The sequence below is a fragment of the Tiliqua scincoides genome, chromosome 3 (assembly GCF_035046505.1).
Source record: "Tiliqua scincoides isolate rTilSci1 chromosome 3, rTilSci1.hap2, whole genome shotgun sequence".
Classification (NCBI taxonomy): domain Eukaryota; kingdom Metazoa; phylum Chordata; class Lepidosauria; order Squamata; family Scincidae; genus Tiliqua; species Tiliqua scincoides.
Window position 1 is genome coordinate 219504047 of NC_089823.1, and position 17651 is coordinate 219521697.

General features: G+C 46.0%; 1 protein-coding gene across 1 annotated transcript; it reads left to right on the forward strand.

Annotated features, from left to right (window-relative positions):
- The first annotated feature begins 11531 nt into the window (after window positions 1-11531).
- Window positions 11532-12161, forward strand: C3H3orf80 (chromosome 3 C3orf80 homolog). The gene has a single exon (XM_066621537.1). The coding sequence runs from the start codon at window positions 11532-11534 to the stop codon at window positions 12159-12161; it is 630 nt and encodes a 209-aa protein (XP_066477634.1).
- The last annotated feature ends 5490 nt before the right edge of the window (window positions 12162-17651 follow it).

Here is a 17651-nt window from a genome sequence, read left to right on the forward strand (position 1 = left end):
CCACTGCTTGCTGTTTCACGTCTGTGATGCAGTAGCTGCAGCAAAGGAAAGGCCACCCTTGCTTTGTGCATGGCCTTTTATAGGCCTTGAGGTATTGCAAGACCTTCATTCATTCATATAAGTTCATCTTTAATGTATTCATTTATGTAAACTTATGTAAATTTATTCAAATTTTAAATGTAAATTAATTCTTTTTTTCCCTGGCCCCTGACACAGTGTCAGAGAGATGATATGGCCCTCTTGCCAAAAACTTTGGACACCCCTGTGCCAGAAGATTGGAGGATAGCAAAAGTCACGCCAATCTTTAAAAAGGGAAGGAGGGGGGACCCAGGAAACTATAGGCCAGTCAGTCTAACATCTATACCAGGTAAGATGGTGTAATGCCTCATCAAAGATAGAATCTCAAAACATAGACGAACAAGCCTTGCTGAGACAGAATTGGCATGGCTTCTGTAAGGGTAAGTCTTGCCTCACAAACCTTATAGAATTCTTTGAAAAGGTCAACAGGCATGTGGATGTGGGAGAACCCGTGGACATTATATATCTGGTCTTTCAGAAGGCATTCGACACTGTCCTTCACCAAAGGTTACTGAGAAAATTCCACAGTCAGGGAATTAGAGGGCAGGTCCTCCCCATGCCATTGACACCATTGGCAGAGAACCATGGAAGGAGTTTTGCTGTTTCAGTGATTTCTGTGTTTCAAGAGAAAAAAGGTGACTCTGGCATATGCTGATAGCCTTGCTATTATGAGGTCTATAGAGTATATTAAAAACCACAAACATTCTTCTAAAATAGACTGCTCTTTTGCAAGTCCATCTTGAATATATCCAGGAGCAAGACTTTACAGTTTGCTAAGAATCTGGCACTTTCCCTGGGCTGAAATCTAAAACAGCAACCCTGTTCACTGCATGCATGCAATGAAATGAATCATAAAGTGGAGTATCGGTTTGTTTCCCATTCCCAATAAGCACTGCTCATGTAAATGATTTTTTGCATTGCCACTAATGGAACATAAATGGGTCCTTACGAGCAGGCAATTTCATGGTATCTGCTCTGTATTTCTCTTTGAGACTTCTGTGTTTAAATGGATGGCTCCTTTAATTTTTTTTCCCCAGTGCTCGTAAAAGACTTTATGCAAAACTGAATGAGAATACAGTCACAGCTTGGGTTGGTATTTAGCACAGGTGTTATGCTGTTTTGCCATAGCCCTTTTCTACACTGTGTGAGTCATCACAATGCACACTGTCATGGTTGGCTGAAAATGACAATGGATTCCATGTTGGAAAGTCAAGCCCAAATATGGAAATTCGTCTGTTTTACTTTATCCACTGGTAAATATTCAGTTCTTTATAACAGCATAATGTCATTGGCAGGGAAATTTCTATATGCTTATTCTTTGACACTGAAGGATCAGTTAGTCTTTGTTTAAATTATATAACTGCACAGTTATTTTAACATGGGAATGAGTCATGGGAGCAGTTGAGGTCAATTCCTGAGGTGGAAAGAGGAGAAAGTCTCTATGACAATGGAACAGAATTAACACAAATATCACTTGAATTGTCTTCTCACCACGAGTTTAGTGTTTTGTTTAGGCCAGATCTAACTCTTTATTGAAACAGGTTACAAAGCCGGAGTGCCATGGGTGTCCCACTGGAGGGTACTGCCCCCGAGCTCCCTGCAAACTGGTACCACTACTGACCACAACCATATCTGTTGGTAGACCCATCTGCAATGAATTTGTCTAATCAATTTAAATAGCCATTTAAGCTAATGACCACCATCCCATTCTGTGGTAGACAATTCCTTAAGTTAGTTCTGCATTATGTGAAAGAATACTTAATTTTGTCTGCTTTGACCTGGACTTATCAATGAGGTCAAAAGTGCACACATAAGCATGCATATATTCATGCACTTAATAAGTAAGAAGCTTTGCTGCCTTGCTTCCAGCTTCTAACAATTTTGATTTCTGAGAGTCAAAGAAAGGAAAGGAAGAACTGTCGTATACTGATCCTCCGAAGAACAGGAGTATCAGTTACAGAAAATTTGCATCAAAACTTTCAGTGCAGGCCAAGTAAGCAGAATATAAATGACAATCACAGTTCAGTTGCTTGATATCAGATTTGGCTTGTTTCAAACAATGAGGCCAGATTCCATTTTTGTTGCCATCTTTCATGAATAATTTTTTCCATGATCCAGACAGCCCACATTTTCATAAAAGTGTTATTAATTTGTTTAAGGAGTTGAATCTTTTCTTACAGAATGTTCTGTGGCTATTTTAAATCATCAATACAGATAATCTGTTACATGCTCACAGGGCTCATAGAATGTGAAACAATGAATAACGAAGGAAGCAGTTAGAGAACCCCAATTGTATGTCTGTCTACTCAGAAGTATGTCCCATTATAGTCAATAGGGCTTACTCCCAGGAAAGTGTGGATAGGATTGCAGCCTAAGTATTCATGTCCTGAAGCCCCAGTCCCTGATGGAGGAGGAAGAAGACTGACTTTTCTCCAAAGGTTTCCACACACACCTTATCCCATATGTGATAGGCACAATCAAGCCAAATTTGAGAAGTGCTAAGAGCCAGGGCCTCTGAGAGGAATTTTATCAGGGGGTACAAAGTTTCTTTTGGGCCCTTTTCCAAAGGGGAAGGGAACAATGGTGGCAGGCAGAATTGGTGTGGGGGGGGCAAAATAGGTTAGGGGGAGAATGCTGACAGCCAGAATAGTCCTTGGAGCCTAGGTCTACTAGACTTCTTGATGCAGATTCCAGATCTACCCAACCATGTGCCATTGGCAGCTAGATAAAGTAATATGGAAAACCAAACGCACTCCTGAGTCTCTCTAAAATCTTTGAAATATAGAAAATCTCTTGCAGAAAATTAGCATCTTCATATCTGAATTCACAGTAGAATGGACAGTGTGCTGTGTGCATCAGAATGAACTTCTGCAGCAGCTGTAGCCCCGCAGTTGGGTCCCTGAGCTCCTGTACACTCTATCAGATCCACAAGCCAAAGAGCTACTGTAGCAGGCCGGTTTTCTCCCAGATTTGACACTGTGTTAAGGAGGGTCATGGATGCATTCTTGGGCCTGGTGTGTACGGCTTCCAGCAGTAGTTGCCACTGCAGGCCTGTCGTTGTGCCCCTCACACAGGCTGTGAGTTCAGGTGAGATAGGAAAATGTAAGATCCCAGGAACTTTCTAAGCCCCCTCCTGTGACTCCTGGGCTCCCTTTCTTACCCTGGGCCTGGGTACACCCTTTACCGCCCTCTCCTAGGCCCTGCTAAGAGCATATGCGAAGCTGCCATATCTTGCTTCAGATCAATGATCCAGCCCAAGACTCACTAGTCTGACTAATAGCAGTCCTCAGTCTTAGGCAGGTGTCTTTTCCAACCTTGTTGTTTGCTTTGTTCAGATAGCACCATCTATGCATGTGGTCCTTTGCAACAGATGAGAGGAGAGGAAACGGGATGGGATCCTGACACACTGTCACCAGGATCCATGCACCCTCCGAGAAACTACCCCATTCCTCCCCACCTCATTTTTCCCATTGCATACTCCCCAACGCTGGCTTACCTGCACAGGTGGCCAGTGTTGGCAACAGCCATCAACACTGCCGCTGTTTGTGGCAGTGGCTGCAAAATGGCTCTTGGAGGTGTACAGAGTATGCCAATGTATGGCCTTTTATGACATTGGGACTTCTGTACTTCTGTTGTAACTATTAGTTCGGATTGGGCTGTTAGTGTTATGCTTCCTCGGAACTCCCCTTTTCTGGCAAGCCTTTAGTAGAACCCCTTTGTCTGCATCACCATCAACATCGTATATTGCAAATGGGGCAGATAATGTCTTATCAGAGTCAATTAGTTAATTCATGGCTTAGATTATGCCAGCCTGCATGGGAGAACTGGAGGCCAGAAGTGAGACCAAACCAGGAAGATCCATTCTGAAATGTTGTTGGTTCTTGAAAGAGAGAACCTTTATGAGTGTAAAAATCCGCTTGAGGGATTTAGAAACGCCTGCCTATGTAAACCGCCTTGAATAAAGTCAGAGGAGTAATCCAATGACCAGAAAGGCGGTATATAAATACCTTATTATTATTATTATTATTATTATTATTATTATTATTATTATTATTAAATTTGCTAGTTGCAATACATCACTGGTTTGCAAAAGAGGTATACATACTTGCTTCTTTCCATAACCCTCTTTTGAAGCTTCTAGTACTAGCCACTGTTGAGATTGGCTCAGGGTTAATATACAGAGCATAGATTTCACCCAGGATTTAACAAGAGTGCTGTGATTGAGGTCTTGACAGAATAAAGGGGCTAGCCTGGAAGAGGCAATTCACCTAGCTCTGTCTGAAAGCAGTAACTGCCATATTATATAAGCAATGGCACAGGCAAATCCAAATAATCTATGGGACACTAGATAAAATCATCAGAGTATATAACACTGCACAGAGTTGTGCCAAAAGAGAGAGTTATGCCAAATCAACCCCTGGCATCATAAGTGACTTCTACAGAGTTTAGACTGAATTTGGCCCTGTAGGTCTCGTATGAGTTTCAACACCAGATAACAAAGTTGGCATAACTTCAAGGCTATTGAAGGAGAGTTCGTAAGATGATCTCTATTTTTAAAAAATCAGACTAGCTACAGTATGCATAACAGAATGTATATATTACATTTGGCTATACTGCTGTATTCCATGGGGGAAATCATTATTGGCATAGTAATAGGAGCTAGATATAATCCTGGAAGCTCTTCAGGTTTTGTGCACAAATGTAGTACTTCTTTCCTAGAGCAAGAAGTCAAGCATTCTTTGGGGCCAGGAAAAGAGTAACTCCATCAAGGATAACAAAAATCAAGAAAGCTAAATTATCCGTAACATCTGCATAGCTATAATTGCTGACTGGTTACTGAGATAGCAATAGGAGCAGGTTCAGGTTTTATCTGCTGCATCTCACATTTTATGAACTGATCTTGAAATGTTAGGTGTTTTTAATGATGTGGGGGTTTTTTAATGATAATACTATTATGAGAATGGAGGGGGTTAGCAACCTTGATAGCAATCTAGTGCTGAGCTAGTAAAATCCAAACCTCATGAAAACCAAAGGGCATAAGCAGACCTAGGGCACAATCCTATGCATGTCTACTCAAAAGTATATCCTATTGTGTTTGATGGAGCTTACTCTCAGGAAAGTGTGGATAGGATTGCAGCCCTAATTCTGTATTGGAGTTTGGTCCTTGAGGCAGGATGGCAGGATGTAAATAAATAAATAAATGCGCCACGTATTAATTCTGTAAGCATCTTGGACCGGATCTGGCAAAAACTTGCAACAAAAGTTGCAATTAAGTCTCTCTGAAATCAGTGGGGCAAGTTAGGTATGGCTAAGCCCAGGCACACACTTAAGCATATTTATTCAGAAGTCTCACTGAGTTTAATGGAATGAGAAGCTCAATCCTATGCTGGCTTCCGTGAGCAGGATGAACGTGCACTCTGTTGCAAAGGCCTAGAAAATAAGGTCTCCACCAGCAGATGGGGGAGGGCAGAACAGGAATGAGGAGGCATGTAACAGGGTAGGGGAAGGGTGGGAAGGGGAAGGATGGGAAATGGTGGCAAAAGCCTCCATGTTGTATCCTATCCCCCTTCGTGAGCTTGATTTCTTGACACAAGACTCCTCAGAGTTATGTCAGCTATTTTGGTGGCATGAGCCCGAGTAGTCCTATAGCGGCAGCTGGGGTTTACCCTGGGGGAAGTGGAAGAATGTCCACTTACCTTGGAGAGACCTCCAGCTGCCTTTCTTTCTGTGCTGGATACACAAGAGTCTATTTCAGCACCACTGCATTACAGTGAGGAAACTTAGGGCGCAATCCTATCCTGCGCTGGAACAGGCAAGCCAAGAGGCTTGCGCTGTACACAGCGCGGGATAGGGGCCCAAAGTGGCTCAGCCAGAGGTAAGGGGAAACTTTACCCCTGGGTAAGGCACCCTGGCCCCAATGGGTCTTCTTGGACTTACGCCACCTCCTGAGCTTCAAGCCGCTCTGAACTCCCCGGGAACGGGGGTTGGGATCCAGCATAACTGCTGGGTCCCAGCCCTGGGCCCCCAGCCCATCAGCCCAGCTGGGCTGATGCAAGGCTCAGTGCCTCTGTCAGCGCAGAGGCTTGTGTCAGCCTCCGCAGGCCAGTGTGCCACTGCGCACCAGCCTTGCCAACTCCCAAGGAGGAATCCCTTGCGCTGGCCCAAAGTCACCTCTGGATTGCACCTTTAGTTAAGATTGGGCTGTGAAACCCTAATAAGTGTGCTTAGGCTTGTTGCCGTATGGCCAAACTATGTGTTACATTAAAGTTCTATGACTGGAACCCCCAAGGTAGTTTTCGACTTGATAAATTCAGTGCAGGACAATTTGGATACAGTCCAAAAACTGGTGAATTGGCATGGGAAAAAGGGTAAGATCCACTCCGGTCCCCATACCTTGGCCCCAATCAAGCTGTGAAGGGTACAGCTACTTTAGAAGAAATTTACTTTGAGAGCGCAAGAGCTCTGTGGTGAAATGCCTTTTGATCCTAAATCATGCCCCATCTTTGCTAAATTGTGTCTCATGGCTGTGAAACTGTGAAATTTTAAAATAAATAAAATACGAAATAAAACCTTAAGAGGTTTAAAAGTGGCAGCTTTCAGATTTTGATCTTGAAAGTCTTCTGATTGATTCTCATCCTGGCTTGCCTTGCTACTCTACTCTGAGCTCTGCAGGGGCAACACTGATGATTATGCTAACAAAATTCCTAAGATTGTAATTTTATCTTCCCTGGGACATCTTCAAAGTGTAGGCTTTCAGTAGATTTCTGTTAGTGAGACACTTCAAAAGAGTCACTCCATCTTCAAAGGATTTTATTGCCTTGATAATGGAGGACTTTGGCCCAATCACAGTTGTGCTGAGTCATCAAGAAGGCTGCAGTTGAAGGGACGCAGACTACTAATGCTCTCTGACACTTTGGGCAGAATATGCTATTGTCCTGTATATCCAGATCTACTGGGACGGGGTTAGTTATACAAATGGACCAAACCCAGCACGGGCCTACAGCAGTGGATCTCATAGTTCACTGTGGTAGGCCCTGTTATAGCAGTGTGAAAGCCACACCTCCATCACGCGCTTTGAAGTCACTGGCCTGCAGCTCTGCACATGTGCCAGAACTGCCTATGTGCCACTCTGTCAGTGAGTGTAAGGTGGTAGAGGAAGGTGGTTCATGGGAGGATCAGACTAGGGGCATGTTGAGAGCAGGCCAGACATATATCTTGGTAGCAGCAGCGGTCCTATGCTCCTGGCCTGGGTCCAGGGCCTCCTTGGACCTATTTAAATTTATACAAGCAAAATTGCTGGCATAGAGCCAAGTCGACCCATTGGGGACCAAAGAGTGGTAGGTTAGGTAAGTATTAAAATTCTGTACTTAGCACTCACTGTGCCTGGTCTCTTGCTGGCCCATAGCATGCAGCAGAGGATGGATCAGCCTAATGTCCCAATCCTATCCTCTCATTCTGCCCCCAGAATGCATGTTCCACCAATGGATGACAGAGGATACTGGCAGAAATGTTGTTCTGCCAGTGAGTGCAACAAGGCCACCAGTGCAATGGCTGGTGGCAGCACATGTGGGTGGTGGAGAGGCCACCCTCCATTGGAACAGGTGATTTGGCAGGTAGTGGGAAGAAAGGGGCAGGATGGGGAGAAGAATAGGGGGGGAGAATCAGGATGGGGCAGGAGGTGGAACAGGATGGTGAGGGGAAGGGAGTATCATCTGTGCCAATATTCTATGATCCTTTCTTTTGCCCTTTCTGATCCCTTACTCATGTCAGTTCTGCAGTGGCTAATGCAGAACCAAGGAGACCTATTGGGGAAGTGAACCTTTCCTTGGGGTAAGGGAACAAATGTTCAGCAGAGAGCTTTTGATGGGATTGAGTTGTCCATGACTGAAGATTTTCAGCTCCCCAAATGGCTTCTCTTTTGCTGCCCTATATGTGGAAATACTTTTGTGAACATGTAGATCAGCAGTTCTCAAACTCACCAGGGGTCTGAGAACCCTGATAAGTCTTTGTGGGGGCAGGGGGATGGCGGCAACACGATCCCCAGGATCCTGCCATCGCCAGGAACCAAGGGGCTTTTTTAAACTTACCCTTTCTGTGCTAGCCTTGGGGGGAGGGTGCGGGGAGCCTTGCAAAGCCTCTTCTGCAAGCAGGTGATCGCAACGTGCTTCTGGTTTCTTAAAGGGGTAGAGACAGGACTTCACCCTGATGTAGATGATGTGACCTCTCTCCTTTCAAGTTCCTCATCAAAACCCACCATTTCTGTCTAGAGTTTAACTTATCCTTTTTATCCTCATTCCAAATTGCAACCAAACTTTTTAAGTGTTAAGACATTTGCCTATATGCTTCCCTCCCTTCCCTTGTCAGTTCTTTGCTCCATCTGTTGTTTTTCTACTCTCTCTTTTAGATCAGAAGCTCCTTAGGAGTATATATGTGTCTGTGTTGCTGCTATAACTCTGTAAAGTGTCATGTATAAACTGATGGCATGGTAATGAAGACGATAAATGTTAAGCACTCTACACTCTGATTTCAGAAACTGGTGAGATGTTCTGATGCATCTTCAGTCCAAATGTGTGTGGGGTGCTTAGTTGCAATGGCGCCTTACTGGTCTACACTGACCATAGGCCTTTATGTGACAGTGAGTTGTGCAGTTTACTTCCCCTAGTGCAGATGAGTCCCTCTAAAGTTCTCTCAGGGAGTGTAGGTGGCTGCTGCCTAGGTGTTGTCATCTTGATGTTCATCAACACTTTAAGAGAACTATGTCATAAGAACATAAGAAGAGCCCCGCTGGATTAGGCCAAAGACCCATCTAGTCCTGCTTCCAGTATCTCACAGTGGCCCACCAGATACTCCAGGGAGCATACAAGACAACAAGAGAGCTGCATCCTGGTATCACTCCCTTGTATCTGGCCTTCTAAGGTACCCTACTTCTAAAATCAGGAGGCTGCACTTATCCATCATGGTTTGTAACCCGTGATGGACTTTTCCTCCAAAAATTTGTCCAATCCCTTTTTAAAGGCATCTAGGCCAGATGCTATCACCACATCCTGTGGCATGGAGTTCCACAGACTAATTACATGTTGGGTAAAGAAATATTTTCTTTTGTCTGTTCTAACTCGCCCAACCTTCAATTCTAGTGGATGTCCTGATTCTAATATTGTGTGAGAGGAAAAAAGAACATCCCACTATCCACTTTATCTATTACCTGAATAATTTTGTATGTCTCAATCATATCCCCCTTCAGGTGCCCTTTTTTCTAGACTGAAGAGCCCCAAACACTATAGCTTTTCCTCATAAGGGAGGTGCCCCAGCCCAATAATCATTGTGGTTGCTCTCTTCTGCACCTTTTCCATTTCCACTATATCTTTTTTGAGATGTGGTGACCAGAACTGGCCTTGAGTCTCACCACCAGAATCAGCAGGGTAATTCCCAATGCTACCCATTTTAAACTGGTTTAAAAAAACCTGATGCTTCACTTTTTTGTTTGTTCACTTGGAGCTATTGTTAATGTGTGCTTATTTCAGTGTTGCTGTAGTGTGGGATATATAACAAGCAATTGGCAGAGTGCATTGATTTTTTATACAAATAGTCCCTCAAGTTCAAGGTTATTATTATTTTTAATTGAAACACTTTTTAATCCATCACAGTTATTTATCAATAGGACCATTGGGGGATGTGAGCCTCCCATTGACAGCACAGTGTGCCTTGTCAATTGTCAAAAACTGATGGTGTGCCTTGCCCATTTTAATGCCTTGCCAGTGTGCCATGAGATGAAAAAGGTTGAAAATCACTGCCATAAACTGTCAGAGTGAAGGAGGATGTAGTACAGTGATTTTCAACATTTTTCATCTCACGACACATTGACAAGGCACTAAAATTGTCAAGACACACCATGAGTTTTTTGACTATTGAGAAGAACATAAGAACATAAGAACAGCCCCACTGGATCAGGCCATAGGCCCATCTAGTCCAGCTTCCTGTATCTCACAGTGGCCCACCAAATGCCCCAGGGAGCACACCAGATAACAAGAGACCTCATCCTGGTGCCCTCCCTTGCATCTGGCATTCTGACATAACCCATTTCTAAAATCAGGAGGTTGCGCATACACATCATGGCTTGTACCCCGTAATGGATTTTTCCTCCAGAAACTTGTCCAATCCCCTTTTAAAGGCGTCCAGGCTAGACGCCATCACCACATCCTGCGGCAAGGAGTTCCACAGACCAACCACACGCTGAGTAAAGAAATATTTTCTTTTGTCTGTCCTAACTCTCCCAACACTCAATTTTAGTGAATGTCCCCTGGTTCTGGTGTTATGTGAGAGCGTAAAGAGCATCTCCCTATCCACTCTGTCCATCCCCTGCATAATTTGTATGTCTCAATCATGTCCCCCTTCAGGCGCCTCTTTTCTAGGCTGAAGAGGCCCAAACGCCATAGCCTTTCCTCATAAGGAAGGTGCCCCAGCCCAGAAATCATCTTAGTCGCTCTTTTTGCATTCTCTTTTAGAATAGAAGGCACACTGTGCTGCTGGGAGGGAGCTTAAGGGCACAATCCTAACCAACTCTCCAGCACCAAGATAAGGGCAATGCAACTCTGAGGTAAGGGAATGAGCCTCCGTGACTGCCCCCCCAACTGCAGGATGCAGCGTATGCCCCACTGGCACAACTATGCCAGTGCTGGAAAGTTGGTTAGGATTGTGCTCTAAGTCCCTCAATTGCCCTACTAATAAATGACCCTCCCCAAAGTCCTGTGGCACACCTGCGGACCATCCGCGGCACACCAGTGTGCCAGGGCTCAGTGTTTGAAAATCGCTGATGTTGTAGGAGTGACAAAAAAGGTGACAGTGTGCATACATCACAAGAACCAAAACGTCTCCGTGCTTGGACGTTCTGGTGGGTCCCTTGTGTTTCTCGTCCAGCAAAACAAGACAAGGACCGACCATTCCCTGGCCGGCTTGGAGAGGCAGGAGGAGCCGGCCAGAAAACTTGCAGCCTCCCCAACTCCCTAATGGAAGAGGAGCTGCATTAAGCCCATTAACAGGAGCCAAATGGCGATCATCAATTTTTCATCAGAAATAAACCCAGAAATATGGTAAGCAAGTCCCAGTGGCCAGGAAACTTAAATAACGCTCATGGGGGAAACCCAATCACTTAAGCGGAGCAGCTGCAGCGAGGGGGGTTTGCTGCTGCGCTAGGAGGAGGGCAGTGGGATGAAGCAGACCAAAGTGCTGCGCAGGGGAGCCGCTGGAGCCCCTTAACCCTTTCCTGGCCCGCAGCGCATCGCGCCCCGTTTCCTGGAGGGCTGCAGCCTTTGCCAGCAGAGCCTGCCCGCTGGGCTGCGGTCCGGCTGCGCTGCAGGAGGGTCCCCCAGCCCCGCGCAAGGGGGGCCCCGCGTGCAAAGTGGGGGGGCCAGGGGGCGGGGTCCCGCCGGTCCTCCCCCCTCCGTCCAAGGGGGAGGATGGTGCCCGCGCCGCCCCCGGGGCTGCTGGCGCTGGGGGCCGCGCTGCTGTGGCCGCCCTGCCAGGGGGGCTGCGGAGGGCTGCAGTGCGGGGAGCAGGAGGGCTGCTGCCGCTACGGCAACGCCAGCCACCCGGAGCTGCGCTGCTGCCGGCTGCCCCTGCACACCTTCCTGGACAACGTGGGCTGGTTCGTGCGCAAGCTCTCCGGGCTGCTCATCCTGCTGGTGCTCTTCGCCATCGGCTACTTCCTGCAGCGCATCATCTGCCCCAGTCCGCGCAGGCGGCGCCGGAGGGACCAGGACCGGGGCGAGGAGGAGGAAGGCGAGCTGGAGGAGGAGGAGGAGGGGCTGGGCTCGCCCCGCGGAGGCACCCCGCTCACCGCGACGGCCGCCACCTCGCAGGACTCGCTGCTGGACAGCCGGGGCCGCGACCCCCCGCCTCTGTCGCCCCTGCTGCACCTCGCCTCGCCCGTCTTCCTGCAGCTGCCCAGCTACGAGGAGGTGAAGCACCTGCCCACCTACGAGGAGTCCATGCGGCTCCAGCAGCCCCGCGTCCTGCCCATCACCAGCCTGGCCACACGCGTGGGCGGGGGCCACGCGCAACCGGACTGCTGGGCTGGGGGACACTGAGGAGCCAGCCCAGCCCAGCCCCCACCTGCAGTGGCGTAGCCGGAGGGGGGCCAAGCACTAAGTTTAGCAGGGAACCTCCCCGCAAAACTTAGGGCTTTGCCCCCTCTACCTACGTCACCGCATCCCTCCAACCCCCTTGGAGTGGATGCCCCCCCAGGAGAAGGTGCTGCCCACGTGGCCAGGACAAGTCTCCTCTTTTGCCAACGCAGAGATGTCCAGCCTTGTCCATAAAGCTTGGTTGGGGGTGCTCAGAGGGCGGGGGGGGCGATCCAAGGGGTCGCTCAGATCTTGCAAGGCTGCACGCACGAAGCGGATCTGTAGCAGCAGAAAGGGAGGCGCAGGTCTTGCCTCTCCGCCTTAGGCTGCAATCCTATCTACACTTTCCTGGGAGTAAGGCCCATTGACTATAATGGGACTGACTTCTGAGCAGACTGCATGCGTAGGATTGGGCTCTCTCTCAGCCCACTTTCACATCGCTGGCCTTCACGCGATGACTGTGGATCTCATCATAAGTGCCTCGTTGTAATGTGTGACTTGCGTTTAGTTGGACACGTTGGGAACTGGGAGCAAGAGGGTTGAGTTCTAATTATTGTTTCTCTGCCTTCTGGGGATGCCTCCTGTTTTCTTAACCTTTCTTTGCTGCAGATTAAAAGTGGAAGGGATGGACTGTCCTTGTACTGGCAACGAATCCTGCTTAAACTATTTTGGTTGGCCTCAGTGACAACAAAGCATTTTTAAAAACTCAGTTGTTTCTTGCAAACTTTCAAGGTATTCAAAGTCGCTACTTGCAAAGCAGAGAGGGAGGCAGGTGGTGAGGTGAGATTGTCAGGAGAAAGTCCTACAAGGCTGCCTTGGGGGCCCTTGCAGGGATTGCTCTTGGGCTAGGAATTTGGGGTGTCTATACTCTGCAAGATTTGAGTGGGGACGATGGGGAAATTCACTGGAAAACTTTCTCTGCCGTGAATGGAAGTGGTACTGGTTACTATAATTACAGCAATATGTTCCAAAACAGTAGCATTGTTCCTTGGGGCCCTTCTGGAAACACTGGTTTTATTATTAGGCTTGATAGGACACTAGTGGTGTCCTATCCCATGATGGGATTCTTGTCATTTAATGTAAGGAGGTAGCCTTGGTGGGGGATGGGGGCGGGGGGGGGGGAGGTTGCAAACATACCATTTAACAGCACCAAACCAAAACACTCAATGGTGGAAATGTGTGTTGTACTGCTAGAGAGGGGGAAACACACCACTTTCTGATTGAGCGGGTGGGCAAAATAGGAAGGACTGTTCCTGTCCCAGTTGTGGAACAGCCTCTCCTTGAGCCAGTGCACTTGTTTCATTTTATAATGAAAGTGTTACAGATTAGATGTGTGCATTTTATGTTGGGTTTACAACAACATGGCCAAATTTTCAGCAGAACATCTCTCCCTATTAAAACAGCTCTTGTTTTAAGGCACAGGGCATGTCCATCTGACTCAAAGAACATCCTTTTATTTTTTCCCTCTCCTTTTTTTGGCAGTTAACTTTTAGCCTGATGAAGAATTTTGATGAACTGAAAAAGCTTCCTTACTTCCTTGTGATCTTTTTGTTGGTCCTCACAAAGGGATCAGCCTGCCGGAACATACTAAACAAATGTAACCTAGATAGCCTCGGGTTATGTGCTGGGAAGTCCCCATTCAAATCAGTGCTCAAAGTATAGGAATAAGGTAGCAAGACTCTTAATGCAATCCACAGTCCCTACCATCTGATTCTCAATTCAACATATGCCCCTATTGCAGAATTTTGAATACAGTGACTAAGGAGCCATTGCAGAGATGGGAAGGTCAGACTCTGTAGTCCCCACGTAATCCAAGCACTGCTTCAAATCTCACCCTAGGTCTGAGTTCATGGGGTGTGGTGGTGGTGGACTTACCTGAGAAGTTGTGATCTGAGCCTTGGCTCCCCAATAATGTAGGTTTAAATTAGAAGGTTGTTTAAGGGTTACTAAGACAGTGTCTGTGAAGCGCTTGGAACACCTGAAGTGTTATTAAGAATGTGTTATTAGAATAGTGACTTCAGGTTAACAAGCCACTTGCTTTTTTCCACCTCATCCTACAGTCAGTTTACACAACCATTGGGCCCATGGCAATCACTTGAAATCTCTGAGCATATCCTGGTCTGTGGCCTGCAGGTTATGTAACATTGCAGGGATTAAACTTTCTTGCAGATTGCAAAGCTCTACTTGAGCTAATGGATGGTGTCTTGAAAAATATTTAAGCTCTGCTTGTTGTGACCAGTTTGACCAGTTGGCTACAAGCAAGAAGCTGGCATGTGCAGCACTCAGAAACTCATTTAAATGTGAGAATTGATCCCTAAATGCCAGTCCAGTTACATCAGCTGAATTTCTTTCAAATGGAGCTTGCTTGGGATTGTACTTATTTGCCTGATACACCATTTACTTACAAGTTAGTTGAATCAGTGTGGCTTGTTTCCACATAATCATGTGTAGATTGGCTATGCATGTTACATGAGTGGGGTTAACCTAACAATACGACTATTCCATACCCATTGTCTTCAACTCCTGCAACTGGATTTGAAAATAAGTGGATTTATGGGACAGTTGTAAATTATACACCCATTAATTGAATGCCAATTGAATGCCCTTCAGGAAGATAAAGTGGGGCAGAAATTTAGTATATACTGTAAACAGAAAAATTAAATAATGGGGTTGCTTGCATAAAAAAAAAAATTCCAATTTTGTTTGGAATTGCCTTTATTAAGAATCTGACTACCACAATACAACATGCATACAGATTTAACAAAAGGGAAGCCAGAGGACAGGAGGAGGTACTTAAGCCTTTCTCTGCCTGCCTCTTCTACACCCCACACTGCTTCCTCATCCAAAGGAACGGCAGCAGTTCTTGTTTCTAGATGGTTTGTATAAGTACTTTGTGTATGCATCCTAAGCTCTATGCAGAGCTGCCCCAAGACCTCCTGATGCTTGAGGTAGCATGCTGAATGCTGTTTTCCCTTATTCTAATATGCCAGCCTCTGCTCTTCCCACTCTTTAATGTTCTAGCTCAGCTCCCCTCCACAGTTTCTCTTCCTCTCTGTCACACTCTTCCAATCCAGGGAATGGAAGGAGGAGCAATGCAGGCATGTAGGTGAACAAAGGCAGGTATTGCCCCCCCCACCCCTCACCAATCCACTGCTTCAGGTGAATGCTTCAGAGCGCAGTCCTAACCAACTTTCCAGCACTGACTTAGCCGCAATGCAGCCCCCCAAGGTAAGGCAACAAACATGTCCTTAGCTTGAAGAGGCCCCCTTGACTACCTCCCCATTGCAGGATGCAGCGCACACCACATTGGCACAGCTATGTCAGTGCTGGAAAGTTGGTTAGGATTGCGCCCTCAGTTGGTCTCATGGATGGGTCAGCCCTGCCTCCACGTCTATTACACTGAGCCTCAAGCATCAGGAGGTCTTGGGGCAGCTCTGCATAGAGCTTAGGATGCATGCACAAAGTACTTATGCAAACCATCTAGAAACAAGAACTGCTGCCGTTCCTTTGGATGAGGAAGCAGTGTGGGGTGTAGAAGAGGCAGGCAGAGAAAGGCTTAAGTACCTCCTCCTGTCCTCTGGCTTCCCTTTTGTTAAATCTGTATGCATGTTGTATTGTGGTAGTCAGATTCTTAATAAAGGCAATTCCAAACAAAATTGGAATTTTTTTTTTTATGCAAGCAACCCCATTATTTAATTTTTCTGTTTACAGTATATACTAAATTTCTGCCCCACTTTATCTTCCTGAAGGGCATTCAATTGGCATTCAATTAATGGGTGTATAATTTACAACTGTCCCATAAATCCACTTATTTTCAAATTCTTAGTAGCTGATTCTTTTATGCTTTCTATTCTTATGTATTCTTTCCATATATTCTGACTTGGGTCCTGCAGCTGCTTACAAGAATGTCCTTACCATACAGCAAGTGTACAGAAACACAATAGCAAAGTAATGGATTGTGTTCTCTTCTGGTTTTTTACAGATACTTGGCATTTGCTGCATATGTAAACAAATATGGCATTTAGTAAGGAGGCCTCAGGCAGATACTTGTCTAGGGCAGGGGTTCTCAATCTGTGTGTCATAATGCCTTAGGGCAATGGTTCCCAACCTAGGGTACATGTACCCCCAGGATACTTGCCAAGACCTTTAGGGGTTGTTGTAAAGAATTGAGTAATGGTGAGAAAGGCAGGTCTGTATTAGAATGATTTTGGGGGCTGGCAAGGCAGGAAGGAAGGCAACTAGCTGGTTGTGAAAGCCCCAGCAACTGTTAATTTTTGGCTATCAATTCAGTTATAGAGCAGTAGTTGAAAACATAAATTTGAAACATTTTGCTAATATGGGAGTTACAACTTATGGAAATGGGCTTCCAAAGGGTACGCAAGTGAAAAAATGTTGGGAACCACTGCCTTAGGGTGTCACAGCACACTCACAGGAGTGCAGTGGGATGTCTTCTGTGGTCCATTTTACCTGTTCCTTCCTTTTGGGATTATGTTGCAAAATATTGCAAGATTTTGTGAGATCCAAGATGGTGGAGCCTGGCTGAGCCAGAAAGAAGAGGCTGCAGGGGTATCATGACTAAGGTAAGTTTGGGAACCACTGAAAAGTCATCTAAGGCCACCTCTAAGCAATTCCCAGATGTGGATCACATCACATCAGATGTGCATTATGGTCATACTCTCAAATTCCTCAAATCAGCACAGACATACTTTGAAAGAAAGAAGAAAGAAAAAGCGAGTGCTGCAATTCTCAAGTAAGAAAAAGTGAGGCACTTGGCTTCAAAAAATTATATTTGAGGTTCCCTGTTTAAGTTGAAGCCCCAGGTATTATTTGAGGAATCGGGACTAAAAAAAAATCCCCCCCTTTTTAACTTAAAAACATTTATTTTTTCCTGCCTAAAGGGAAAGGCAGTCATCACATTTGAAGAGAAATGGCAGAAATGGTTTACAACTGCTATACAAACAAATGTACATTTTTCTGTACTGGACAGGAGTGCAAAAAATATTCTTTTTACTGATTTTCAGCATGGTACTGCTCAAAATTACTGGCTAAAATGGGTACTTCCTGTGACATCCCACCCATCTGCACACAGGCAGTTTTGCAATCTTTTTTTTTATACTTTCATTTTTTTAAAGGTGAACTGGTGGCATAGCTAGAGGGACTGCAGAGGTAGCAATTGCACCAGGCCATGGGCTGCCTGGGGGAAACAGTCTGGCAGCCTACCTGAACAATTTTGTCCCACTGTGCAATCATGGGGAAAACAGCACTCTTTGCAAGAACTGCAGTGGGAATCACAGTCTCGGACCACTTGCTCCCCTTGTTCTACGGGCTTGGAGGGTGACAGGGTGGGGCTTGCGGTGGGGGGAGGCAGTGAACTTCTTTGTTTTTCAATTAAAAAAAACCACGAATGTGACATCACACTTGGAAGTGACATTGCTTCCAGTTGTGACATGCCCC